At 38.0% G+C, this 13,387-nt stretch overlaps 3 protein-coding genes across 4 annotated transcripts; 2 read left to right on the top strand and 1 right to left on the bottom strand.

Moving 5' to 3' along the window:
* Positions 1-190: 190 nt before the first annotated feature.
* Positions 191-2,901, top strand: LOC114351514 (enoyl-CoA delta isomerase 1, mitochondrial). Of its 2 annotated transcripts, none has more exons than XM_028302758.1 (5): positions 191-304; positions 698-924; positions 1,203-1,349; positions 1,679-1,891; positions 2,323-2,901. In XM_028302758.1, coding segments are annotated over exons 1-5 (846 nt in total). In that variant the 5' UTR covers positions 191-303; the 3' UTR covers positions 2,581-2,901. The 2 variants fall into 2 exon arrangements, with proteins under 2 accessions (XP_028158559.1, XP_028158560.1); XM_028302759.1 differs by lacking the exon at positions 191-304 and adding an exon at positions 546-564.
* Positions 2,745-8,755, bottom strand: LOC114351513 (dynein regulatory complex subunit 3). The gene is made up of 9 exons (XM_028302757.1): positions 8,603-8,755; positions 8,045-8,412; positions 7,622-7,794; positions 7,259-7,468; positions 7,042-7,182; positions 5,332-5,533; positions 4,775-4,960; positions 3,996-4,135; positions 2,745-3,254 (listed from the first exon to the last, which is right to left on the bottom strand). The coding sequence occupies exons 1-9, from the start codon at positions 8,700-8,702 to the stop codon at positions 3,110-3,112; spliced, it is 1,665 nt and encodes a 554-aa protein (XP_028158558.1). The 5' UTR covers positions 8,703-8,755; the 3' UTR covers positions 2,745-3,109.
* A 372-nt stretch (positions 8,756-9,127) lies between these two features.
* LOC114351519 (TOM1-like protein 2) lies at positions 9,128-11,343 on the top strand (the record flags this gene model as incomplete). Its single annotated transcript, XM_028302765.1, has 4 exons — positions 9,128-9,244; positions 9,530-9,777; positions 10,683-10,790; positions 11,248-11,343. Coding segments are annotated over exons 1-4 (507 nt in total), but the record flags the coding sequence as incomplete, so codon positions are not given.
* Positions 11,344-13,387: the final 2,044 nt, after the last annotated feature.

Below are 13,387 nucleotides of genomic sequence, written 5' to 3'. Positions count from 1 at the left end.
GCGTTGTACATAGTCGTTTTGATATTTTAATTTTATATAGTTTGTTTGTATCGCGAGTCGCGACGTTGTTGTTAAAGCTCCGACGTACTAGAATTTTTCTATCGTAAAAATTTGAAATGTATCGTAGTGATGTAATCACAGAATGTAATCGTACTGATTTTTTACTCTGTGGACTGCTGCAAAACTTTTTGACATTGACAGATAGAAACAACAACTTTGCCAAGTTTACGAACGCAAGTTTCGAGACGAGTCCAAGGTTCAAACGTGAATTTTATTTAACTGTGAAGTTTTGCTGAAATTATTAGTAAGTACTATTACATACTCAGGTATCACACGTTTTATGACTATGAATTTCTGCGTTGCGGAGTCATGAAATAAATTATAAACTCTATGTAAAGTTTATAATCACCTAGTTATTTTTACTTGTTGATACCACTTTTTAAAACAAAAAATAATATAAATAGCGAGCACTAACTTGAATTCTTTAACCGTGACTTTCAAAATCTCTGAACTGATAACATAGTTTTCTACCTACATTGTGCTTTACAATTACTGCTAGCAAAAGTAAGTACTTAGTGTTGTAAATAAAAAAACTTAATTAGTGTGACCCAATATATCTTTTCACAAATCTTTCCTTCTCCATAAACATCTGGTTATTATTTGTTATCATTAATCAACACCGTTCTTATTTTTTCAGTGTTCCCATTGAGGTTATTGGGTACTGCCAGGCGTATACTGCCTACTGCTAGAAGCCTATCATCTAAAGGTCCCCTGACAGACCTGTCCGTGGACAATGATGGCATTGCTACGCTGACCATGCAGCGGCTGCCCGTCAACAGTCTAAATCTTGAACTTCTGCAAGAATTGAGCAAAGCACTCGATGAAGTGGGAAAGAACAAATCGAAGGGGTTGATCATTGCATCTGTGAGTATTTTAATATTTCTAAGGGTGTAATAAATAGATCTATTAAAGTTTGAGGGTATAATAAATAAAAGATAGTAAAGATATCAATAGATATCATGGGCTGTAAAATTAATAACACTTGTATATTTTATACAAAAATATAAGGTTTTTATTGGGTAAGAACACTATTGAGAATTTATTGAGTTTAAGCTACCAAAAGTAATCGTAGTAAGATATTGCTTAGTTGTATTTCTAAAACAATATAACTGTTAATCTGACGTTATTAAATCAATTTCCAGGCATCTCCTACTGTATTCTCAGCCGGTTTAGACATCACAGAGATGTATAATCCGGAAGAGCAGAGGATGACTGCTTTCTGGTCTACGCTGCAAGACTTCTGGTTGAAACTCTTCGGCTCACCCTACCCCACAGCTGCCGCTATTAGTGTAAGTTACCCTATAATTAATAATCTTATCAAATGGACAGGTAAAAAAAAATAGTTGAAAAAAAATTGTCATAGACGAAAATTTTCCCAGGGTACCAAAAATTTTAAGAATATTTATTATCAACAGAAATGGTAAGACATTTTGTTGATAATGTTCCTAAGCCCCCTAGTGGGGGCAACTGAGAATAACCCAAACATGAAATACCACTTTTTTAGACCTCATAGTGTAGCCTATAGTTGGAAGATTTTAAGATACCAATAACATTGATGTGATCCTTAACTTATTATCAATAGCCAAATCCCATCAAAAATGTGTTTTTATTGTTTCAGGGGCATGCCCCAGCCGGCGGCTGTTTGATTTCGATGAGCTGTGAATACAGGGTGATGGTAAACGGCAAATTCGGGATCGGCCTCAACGAAACGGCGCTAGGCATCGTGGCCCCTCGTTGGTTCATGGACACCATGTGTAATGTCATCCCACAGAGGCAAGCTGAGCTGGCCCTCACTACGGGTCGGATGTTCTCCGTTGATGAGGCGTTAAAGGTAAGGCGATAGTTTTTCCCTGGAGTAAAAAATCTCTTTAAAAAGGAATCAGACTTTGTCTGTTTGTCGAAACCATTTAAAAAGTTTATTATGAAGTAGACTTAAAAACTAATTTCCTGCTCTTCAAGATCAAAAAGGTTAAAAAATAATAATGTTCGTAATTAAAATTCAAAGTGAACACAACAATAATTTTAATGTTTAAAAACAATTACACGTTGTTAACTAGATGTATATCCGGCCTTCATTGGGTATTCAAAACACGTCTTTCAGCTCAAGGATATTCCAAAGTTCGTTAAAATTAGAAAGTCAATACAATATAATGAATAATTACCAAACATGTCGAAAACTAGGCAAACTACAAAATTAAATGTTAAAAGACACTTATCAAGTAGCATTGTTTATGTTCTAACACCTAATTATTAATTTTACAGGTCGGCCTAATTGACGAAACGGCGTCGGACAAAGCAGACGCAATCGCAAAGTGTAAAAAATTCATGGCAAAATTCGAGAACATTCCCCCTGCGGCCCGTAGCTTGACCAAACAAAAGATTAGGATGGACCCCATCATACGCCTTGAGAAGACGAGAGAGGCTGACCTAAATGAATTTAAAACGTTCTGCAAATTGCCTCAAGTACAAAAAGCTTTGGGAATGTACATACAAATGCTTAAACAAAAAGCAGCTAAGTAAATATTAAATGTTTGAATGTCCTATGTATACCTATTATGTGTAAGTAGGAAATTACTTTTGCACAAAGCTTTTGCATAAGTTTTGCTGTTTGATTGTATTCAATATTTTTACTTTAAAATGTAATTAAAATTGTCAATCACGGATTTTTATAAGTAATCTTTGTATAAAAAAATTAATTATAATAATCTTTAAATTTATATTACTCGTAAAAAAAGTTTAGTACAAAGAGAAGAGAATTATTTTGTAAGTAAGAATTTTATTGTTTTATGCATCCTTATTATGATATTGTTTACTGTTAAATAAACATGAATTTACCATAAAGTTGTATTATTTTATGAAACTTGTTTTCCGTTTTGCGTTCCAATCATCTGTATCGATTCCAACAAGTACCACTAGTTACTAAAATAATCGCAGACATTCATAAAAACAAATGGTTCAAATTGAGAACCTCCTTTTAATAATTTCAGAAATAAAACAATATCGACCGTATAAAATTATATTTAAAATACGAAATAAATAATGAAGGCATTCAAAAGTCGTCGCCGAGCAAAGCCGCCGTCTCAGGGTCCACTGCCTCAGTCAATCCCATCTGCATGTCGGTCCACTCCTCCCTTTGGTTGTCGATGAAGAAGTTTATCTCCAGTATGCGGTCCCGGTTGCGTTTTACTTCGTTACTGAAAAAAACAGCGTAAGCTGCGCAAGTAAAGATTGGCGGGCATAGGCAGTTCATTTCGTGGTTAGTACACACGGCGACAGTGTTAACTATCCATTTCCGTTTTTGCTCTCGCTCTCATCAAATGGTGATTCTTTGCGTAAGAACGAGACGACATGACCGGCAGTTAACACTGTTGCCGATAGTACCTACTTAAAAAAATACTAAAACACTAGTGAATACCTAGTAAAACACCAAATACAATATTTAATAAACATACAATACACCGCACCCATACATGCAGGCTTGTAAAGCTAACGAAAAAAACACGCAACAATGCAATGTAGAAACCGAAACCTCGATGGTTCCGTTTCCGTTCCAGACCGGAAGTTGAAAGCAATACTCCCGCGCTGCTTTCAACTTCCGGTCCGGATAAAAAATAATTAAAATAGCAATGATCATCAAGCAAGCTGAAACGCTACAACTAATAGTGCCAAGCCACTATGGTGATGGTTCAAAAAAGAGACAAATGGTAATACAGAGTGTTTGTTTTTATCGTTGATAAAAATAAAAAAAGATTCTACTACTCAATTTATGCACAATAAATTATTATTATTTGTTCGTATATTTAATAGATAAAATTATCTCAGCTTTAGTGCTGGTAAGATTAATTGAGCAGTAGAATCAACCCTTGTTTGATCAACTACAAAAATTACACACTGATATAATAATCCTTTTTGCTAAGCTCATAAAGCTCACGTACTCGTTAGCCCCCTGCACCAGGTCGTCGCGCCAGTTGTTCGCACGGGTCACCAGCAGATCCTCGCGGGCGTCGATGAAGCGCATGTGGTTGTCCGACGACTGCGCCACCAGATTCATCATGGCGTCGCGGTCCATCATTATCTATGAATTTGATGGTGATGTAAGTAAAAGAATGTCTTACGCTTGCAGCCATACGAACTTTCATCATTCTTAAGGTCAAAAAAGTGTAATGGACGTCACAACGTGAGGTTGTGCCGTGGAAAGTTTTCGCAAGTGTCTAGACAGGGTGAAGGAGGAGGTGAGTTTCATTTCAATGCATTACATACTAGGTACATCTTGTTTACGAATAAATTTCGTTTTTCTATGATGCAAATCAGCATTTTACGATTACTGATCACAGGATGTTTGCAGAATTACAAGATGTTTGTTCAGAATCTTAGCTCGATTCTAAACAAGCAACCTGAACCTGTCAGAATTTGTTATTCAGCCGCAACAAGTGACAAAAGACAGTTGTAATTTTGAAATCCCATCGCTAAGGCATTTTTTGTTAGTTAGGTAATTCGCCCGTGAAGGGCAGCCTAGGCGCAGATCACCGATTTTTTGTCGGCTGATAGTTTAGTTGGGCATGTATGGAAGTGCGCACATTACACTGATTGATTCTTCATACAAATTAGAATCGGGCCCAACTATCGGCCGACTAAAAGTCGGTGGTCTGCACCTAGGCTTAGAAATTACAAGTGTCACATTTTGCTACTTTTCTAGAGGGCTAGAAATGTCTACCTCAAAGAGCTCCGGCGGTGCATCGCCCAGCATGATCTTGTTGCCCAGCAGCTTGGACAGTGACTCGAACTGCCTCATCGACCAGACGCCCTCGTTCTCCCGCCACGCGCCGAACGCATTACGAGACACCTCCATCAACTTCGTAATCATTTCTGTCATGTTCACCGAGAACTGGACTCGGGACTCCTGTGAAATCAATCATTTTAATATTTGAAAAATCTACTTATTCTGTTGTTATGGGTGAAACGTTTTAAATACTTATATTAGTAGTGGGTAGGTACCTACCTAGTAGGTAGGTACTTATATTAGTAGATAAGTAAAATACTCATAACCACGCTAATGTTATGTTATGAGATAGTTAATACATGAAGACATGACAAGTGTTAAAGTGCGAAGGTCATTTGCGAATTTATTTTTTCTGTAATTGTACTTGTGCCTGAATACCTAAGTCATTTCCTGTTTAATTATGTAAAGTCCACCAAACTACCTACCTACTTACATGTTATGACGTTGGTTTTCTTGTACAATAAATAGATTCAATTAGGGTACCTAGTTACCTCGCATCTCTCATACAGCTGCATTTCAATACTCATCAGGCTCTTCCACAGTTCGTACAACGCGTCGTTAAACGCTTCCCCCAAGTCCATCAACTGGGGCTCGAGCTGTTCTATCGTCGCCTGCTTAGAGGTAAACTTGCGGATTATCTCGTTCATCTGGTCTACTAACGGTTTCTTCTTTGCTTCGAAGTTTGATACAACACTGTTGGAATGCAATTTAAATCAATCAGCAATCAGGTGAGTCTATTCTCTGCGCGACATTTCGGTGAATGAAAATACTGGATACGGTAAGAGCGTAGGCCTGTCTTTGTGGAAATCCTTGGGGAAGCATATCTAAGTAGGTGGACGTCATTTGGTTAAAACGACCGAATTACTACTGAAATAGCACAGCGCGCTAGGGCTTATCCCCGTAGATAAGGATGGCTTACTCAGGGCCGGATTAACCATCTCGGGGCCCCTAGGCACAGCTCGTTTTGGGCCCCCCTTTTTTTTGTCGCGGAGGAAATGCTTTGCGCACCGTCACCACTGCCGGGGGACAGGGTGGTGTGTGGGACTCCCGCGGCGTTCCGTCGTAGCCCGAGTGGGGGTGTCGCGAGTATCCAGCCGTAGCCTTAGACTTCCGCGACACCACGCTACAGCGACAGCTCGCCTACACGGCGGACCCTACACGCCCCCCTTGTGGGAGTCCGACGGGAATGCCCGAAACGCCAAGCCGTTCCCGTCAGACGAAGGTGACAAGGGTGCCCCCGCACCCCCGGCCTGCTGGACGCCACCTGGGGGCAGAGTAGAACGGTCGTACAACCGCCTTCTCCGGCCCCTTCTCCACCTGCGGAGCGATGGGGCGAGAGAATCGTTCTCCCGCTCGCTCAGTGCGCTGACTGCCTTGAGGAGGCGTGGCGCTAGCCCGTTGAAGTGCAGGCTAAAATGCCACCTCCCGTCAAGCGTGAGGCCCAGATATTTCATTTGGCCTTTGACGTCAATCTTAACGTCCTCAACGCGTTGGGAGGGGCGCGCTGGCCGCCCGCCGACGCCAGCCGTTCCGCGGCCCGAAATGTCTTCCCCGGGCAGTGACCAGAGTGTCATCCGCATAGCATGTGACACTCATGCTCGCGAGAAGGACGCCCCGGAGGAGCCAGTTGAAGCCTAGGTTCCACAAGAGTGGACCGAGCACCGAACCCTTCGGAAACCCGCTGGCTACACCGCGCCGTTTGAGCTGGCCGTCTCTGTTAACATACAGGATTTCGCGGTCCCGTAAGTAATCGGCCAGCAGCGCTCAAAGGTACTGAGGCACTCTGTGATGTTGAAGTGCCTAGAGTATGGTGGAATGAGGGATGGTATTGAAAGCGTTGGCTATATCGAATGATACAGCCAACACACCCTCAGCCCTCTCCCTAGCCTCCGCAGTGAGGATTTTTAGCCTCTGAAGGGCGTCGACCGTCGACCTGTCATGTAAACCAAAGCAGTAATGCCAACGTCACGAAAATTAATAAGGTTCCACAATATCTTAATAGGACGATTGAATGTGTAAACCAAAATAAGGCGAAGTTTTGAGGTGGTCTGAGTTTTGTTCCATAAAAATAATCTTTAAAATTATTTTTTTCATTTTTTTATCGGGAGTGCTGGGCCCCTGGTCATAGTGGGCCCCTGGCCGTAGTGGGCCCCTAGGCACTGGCCTAAAGTGCCATAAGGATAATACGGCACTGGGCTTACTCTTTGCTCTTCTGAACGCTGTCTTCCAGGGCATTGTCCACAAGGTCCTTGAAGAGTTTGATTTCGTTTTGTCTAGTAGTATAGGCTCCTTGTGCGAATTCCACTAACCCTGCCATCGTTTCTACGTATTGTTCTTTGTATCTGAAATTTTGAAATGGTGGTGCATCAAGCAATAGCCATGAACTAAATTTAATATTTAATACATTAATTTATTTACTGTTCATAAAATCCTATAAGTTCTCCGCCCACTTGCAGCAGCAACGAGCCGTCAGGGTCTTTCTCGAACATTGACTCCAACAGCTCCGGTCCACTCAAATACTCGACGAAGGAAAGGGCGTAGAATTCCACTTTGGCCTCGTATTCTTCTTTGGCGAGTCTCTCTTTTTCTGATTTCTCATCCTGTTCATCCAGTTTTCTTAGCAGCCCTCTGTGAGTACAAATTAATAAATATTTTTATGTGGAAAGTACCTACTGATGGTATGATATTATTATGATCATACCCAATTTCGGTCAGCTACGTTTAGAAAAGAAGTGGACGATGAATGATGCCTCGTTTTGAACTCCCTATATTTTTTTTTACCTGAATAAAGCCCTTCCATATTCCCTTTCTTCCTCGGTGACGAGTTTGTAATCCAAATACGTGACTCTGGTGAGTGCTGATTTAAGAAACTGATAAGCCATTGGGTCATCACAGCATGGATTTCCTTTGAAGCTCACTGAACGAAGTTTTCGAAATCTGCGCATGTAAGCCATCTGTGTGAATTAAAGAATTGAAATAATGAACTGCACACATAATACAAAATCATGCTAGAAGTTAACGAAAGAAACGATGTAAGTAAGTAAGCTAAGAAAGTGGTAGGTAGGTAGCTAATTTTAGTAGCTCTAGGTGTTGCGGGGGTCTGGTGTTCACCTTTTTTGGCGCTTCAGTGCTTTTCTGAGGCAAGGAGGAGTGCTAAGCGGTATTACAGTCATCATTCCCATACCATGTAGCGTGCACTCTTACCTCTTTATAATCCTCAATTAAATTATCGCCGATACTGAATACGAGTAATTTTTCCAGACAATCCAAATTCTCCATCTTCCTGATTTTATTGTGGAATAAAGTCAGCACTTCGAGGTTCACCAGCGCATCAAGATTTTCTATTTTCTCAATTTTGTTGAAGGATAAATCTAACTCATTGAGGCCGGTCAGCTGCTCTAGGTTTTCGATTTTTTCTATCAAGTTATGGGCTAGAGTCAATTTTGTGAGAGACGTGAGCATCCAGAGATGGTCTATTCTTAAAATGTTTTGGAATTCAAGGCGCACCACAGGAGCTTCGTCTAGGTGGACTCCTTCTTCAGCAAACAGCCTTCCAGCTTCCTCAGTGGGGCCTATGTTATGAAAACATTAGTAGGTAACTACCTATCTCAATAGGAACCTATTCTTCTAACGAGATACTTATTTATCTATTTATTAATCACAAGGTAGGTAATAAGTATATGACACGACGCTACTTATAAGGAAGGACGCAATATAAAAATAATAAGTTACGTACGAACTTAGGGTACGGAAGTAACTTACCGTATTCCAAAATACATCGCGTAAGCATAGCATTGTCTATAACACCTGGCTCGATGTCTGGATGTATAATTAAACAATTTAAGTTCTTCTTTTCACCCATTATTGAATAGTAGGTAATAAAGTGTGCAAGGAAATAAGCTTTGTTGTTGTTATTATTAATTGACAAATATTCAAGGTAACCATAGTTACTACGTAGTTATGGTAAAGAGCTACTTTTATAGGTCTACTCCGGTCTCCTCTCGGAAGATGAACGTTGGTTTTCTATCAATTTTATTATTTCTTCATTCTTTGGCAACATGTTGATTCTCTGAGATAACTTCTAGTTTGTTCGTGTTCTGTTAGAAAATTATGGGTATACTTCATTTAAAGCTCTAACTTATTACATTTTTCTGTGACACCCTGTATTTTTGAAATTCACATGATTCAATTAATCAAGTTACGATTGTAATTGAAACAATCGATTTAATCGATAAAATTTGACAGGTATCTTTTTTATCTGTATTTTTAGTTTTTACGTCAGTCAGTTTTGTGGTGACAAGTGAAATCGGTGAAATCTTTTTCATAAATTCTTTGATTATTTTGTAAAAATGTCCTTCTTTGGGGTAGGAAATCCCTTTTCTACGCCGGTGGGTCAAAAAATTGGTAAGTGTACCTAGTTATTCAATTTAAAAAGCCTCTCGAGGAAAATATTGAGGAAGGAAGTCTTTTCTCGTGACTAGCACTAAAATATTTTTGTTGCGCACCATATAATCTGGTTTTCTCTTTGTTGATTGAGATATCATTTACTTCGAGGAGACAAAAAGAGAGGCAGTTATGTTTATGGAGATATTGTGGTTTAATTTTTATTGCTCTGTACGTCATTGCAAGCAAAGTAATATATTAGTTTGACCCTTTGATTGAAAAGTCCAATAAACTATTTTTTCGCAGAACAAGCTACAGATGGCTCGTTACCCTCCGAAAATTGGGCTCTTAATATGGAAATATGTGATATAATAAACAGCAGTACCGATGGGCCGAAGGATGCAGTTAAAGCCATAAGGAAACGGTTGACACAAAGCGCTGGCAAGAACTATACTGTTGTCATGTACTCATTGACTGTTCTGGAGACCTGTGTGAAAAATTGTGGAAAGGCTTTCCATGCTCTGGTTTGTCACAAGGAGTTCATTTCTGAACTGGTGAGTATATTTTTATTCAATTTTGAAACATACTTTGTTCGAAAATTTTCAGTCATTGAAGAATACCTAGTTTATTATAATGTACGGCTAAAATAACTCCCTCTAGGCATTGTAAATTAACAGTTCTTTACAAACCTTGCCATTTTAAAAATCGCCCTTGTACCTTCTCATAATCAGACGTTGTCACAAAGTCACTTCTTAACAATACATTGTTATCAAACAAATGTTAGTGTCAATGAACGTGACTCAGTATCTTTGTTTATATCTGATTAAATGTTTGATATTAAATATTGGAATTTTACATAAAAACAGACAAAAGATGTTAAAGATGCCTTTTAATTTTGCCTTGAATTGAACTATTTTCTTTATATTTCTGTCTGAATTACAATGAAATAGTTTTTATGAAGCACAGTAAAAACCATTGAAATGCCACCATTCAAAGTATTGTGTATTATGAATGTAACCTTGTAAGGTTGACGAATACCTATAAAGAGCAATAAAACTAGTTTCTATGATAAGAACTGGTTTTAAAGACCAATTCTCTTAGTTTAATGGAATAGTTGTGTAAGATTATGCAATAATTTACTGTAGGTGTCATCTTCAGTAGGCTCTACTGAATTATTTTGACCATAAATAGATATTATATCATTCTCTAGTAGATTAGTTGTTGGAGAACAATTAAAGTCACATTTTCATGCAGGTATGTGAGATAGTAAAAGGCCCATTTGTGTCTCCACACTTAAAATTATTGTTGATAAACTTTTAATTAAATGGCAGTTAAATCACCATAGTTTTAACTAAACTCACACATTTAGCTTTTATAATCAAGTAGTTGCTACAATACATAGGAGTTAAGTAGGAGCTAAATGATTGAATTGTTTTAACGGAATATTTTTTATTTTCAGGTAAAACTCATTGGCCCCAAAAATGATCCCCCAACAGTAGTGCAAGAGAAAGTCTTGAGCCTTATCCAATGCTGGGCCGATGCTTTCCAGAACCAACCTGAATTGCAGGTGTGTTACTGTAATATACTAAAAAATTGTTTGTTTAATGACAAAGATATCCCCAAAGAATTTCTAGATTTTCATAATGATACCTAAATGATAAAAATCAGTGCCTACTAACTAGTATATGGTCAATAAGACAGTATGTATTATAATTGTGATCTTATTTGATTAATTTCTCTGTCTCAGTTGGGGCATAAACCCTTGAACTTTTCATAAAGGCTTGTTATGTGAAGGTTGTAGATTGTTATCTCACCTTAAATAATAATATGGAAAAATAATGGAATTGCACTATTTTACAACTGAAAATATGAGTCATATTTTGGTAGGTAGGGTAGGTTGAATAGATTAAAATCTTGATAAATATTGACATGGTATGGGAGCACCAGATTGTGTTTATCTTTTGAGTGTCGTGCTATAAATATTATTGTATTATTTTTTATAAAAAACAAGTCAATTTTTACAGGGCGTAGTGCAGGTGTACAACGAATTGCGTACTAAAGGAGTGGAGTTCCCTATGACAGATCTGGATGCGATGGCGCCAATCTTCACACCACAGAGGGTATGTATCATATTTATTTACATACCTATGTAAGGATACATAAATACGCACTATGCTATGGAAGTCTTTATGCATGTACCCATTAATATTGTTTAACGTTTCATGGTCATATTGATAACAGCCAATCAATTGACATATAAATATTTCCCTATTGCTCTCTTTACACATAACCATGGAAATGTTAATGACATCACTGTTTTTCTCGACATTAAGGTTTGACTACTAAACCATCAGTCTATTTAAATTTATTTTTTATTTAATAGAAACAAATATTAGAGAATCGGCTGCAAAAAGGTGCATGCTCGAATTCAGGAAATAATTGGGTATTTCACAAACAAATTATTTAATTAGGTAATTTTATCAATATCACTCATAACTCAGTCAGGCATGTCGATAAAATATATTAAAATCTGTAGTTATTAAAATGTTCTAGTTAATTATTAAGTTGTTATCAAAATAATATGCAGTTGTGTATTATTAGAAAACTAAGGCCTTGAATTAGTGTTGACAAACTTTTCTATTGTTGATCTTGTAACAATGCTTGCCTGTATACATTGTATACAGAAAGGTCATGCTATACAATATGACTTTCACCATGAAACTACAGTTTGTTACGCTCTCAACTTATGGGGCTATAAGTTATATTTATCGCTGGGAAGCCTTTTAAAGAGCTGAATTTCAGATAATTTACATGTCTTATAGATAAANAATAAACCAAACTTAAAATGGCATGTATACCTCTAAACTCAGTCTGAACTGAGTTACGAGCATTAGAAGTTTGATGATTTTCATACTAGATTTGCTTTTTGCGCGCAAGTTTTGTAAGAAATTGCAACAAAATAGTGACATTGTATGTGTAAACAAACAATACTATCCATTATAGGCTCCAGACATCAGTATGGAGCAGAATCAGCGCAATAAAAAAATAGCGCAATATTTTGTTGCAATTTCTTACAAAACTTGCGCGCAAAAAGCAAATCTAGTATGAAAATCATCAAACTTCTAATGTTCGTAACTCAGTTCAGACTGAGTTTAGAGGTATACATGCCATTTTAAGTTTGGTTTATTACACTATTTTGTAATCAAAAAACAAAGTTCGGTCGATGGCCGCGCGAAAAAAAAAAGACGCCACCTTCCATACAAAATCTGGCATTGCCATTTAAGCAACATTTGTTATAAACGACATGGGACTATGTGAAGAAGTGATTGAACCTTTATTTTGGTTCACCCCATAATGGTTGAATTATATTAATACTCAATACTTAATATGTTTATTGCTTATTTTCAAGGTTTACTTAAGCCTAGGCGCAGCCCACCGACTTTTAGTTGGCCGATAGTTGGGCCCGATTCTAATTTGTATGAAGAATCGGCAGATATCAAATCGGTGCAATGTGCGCACTTTCATACATGTCCAGACTGATCAACAGCCCGACCCAACTATCGGCCGACAAAAACTCTGTAGTCTGTGGTTAACTTCGGCCGTTTTCTGACTTCTCGGCGCGGCAGCGGCATGACATCAACATGCTCGGCATACGTGGTACCAAAAGTTTACCGAGCGCGGCACAGACTCAATCAGGAACGCTCCATAGAAATATAGGCGCAGCGCGGCACAGACTCAATCAGGAACGCTCCATAGAAATATAGGCGCAGAAAACGGTCTAAAGGCCTATTCAGACCTAAGCNTATCTGTGGTTGAAAATGACTAGTGATTGAATTTGACTGACCGTCATTTACGGTCAATTCGGTCAAAAACTAGTCATTAACTGTCAAAAATGATCATTTTCAGTCAGTCTGATTTGAAATGAAAATTATAGTGTTTTAAACAAGTTTAGTCGTAGGAAAAAGCTGGTTTTATACCACCACGAACCGCCTGAAATTAAAGTAACAGGTTATTATGTTTAGCAAATTTTCAAAATTATTTTAGTTAGTAGTTTTTAAAATTAAATCTACTAATCACAAAACAACACGTATTTTTATCCTATACCATTCACAAAGTATTTTGTTTGTCTTAACCCTTAATTACTCGCATGGGGTCAAAGCATTT

This window comes from Ostrinia furnacalis, unplaced genomic scaffold, assembly GCF_004193835.3.
Source record: "Ostrinia furnacalis isolate ACB-3 unplaced genomic scaffold, ASM419383v2 OfSCF1159, whole genome shotgun sequence".
Lineage (NCBI taxonomy): Eukaryota > Metazoa > Arthropoda > Insecta > Lepidoptera > Crambidae > Ostrinia > Ostrinia furnacalis.
The sequence above is the reverse complement of the archived record's forward strand: the minus strand, read 5'-3'. Positions and strand labels throughout refer to the sequence as shown.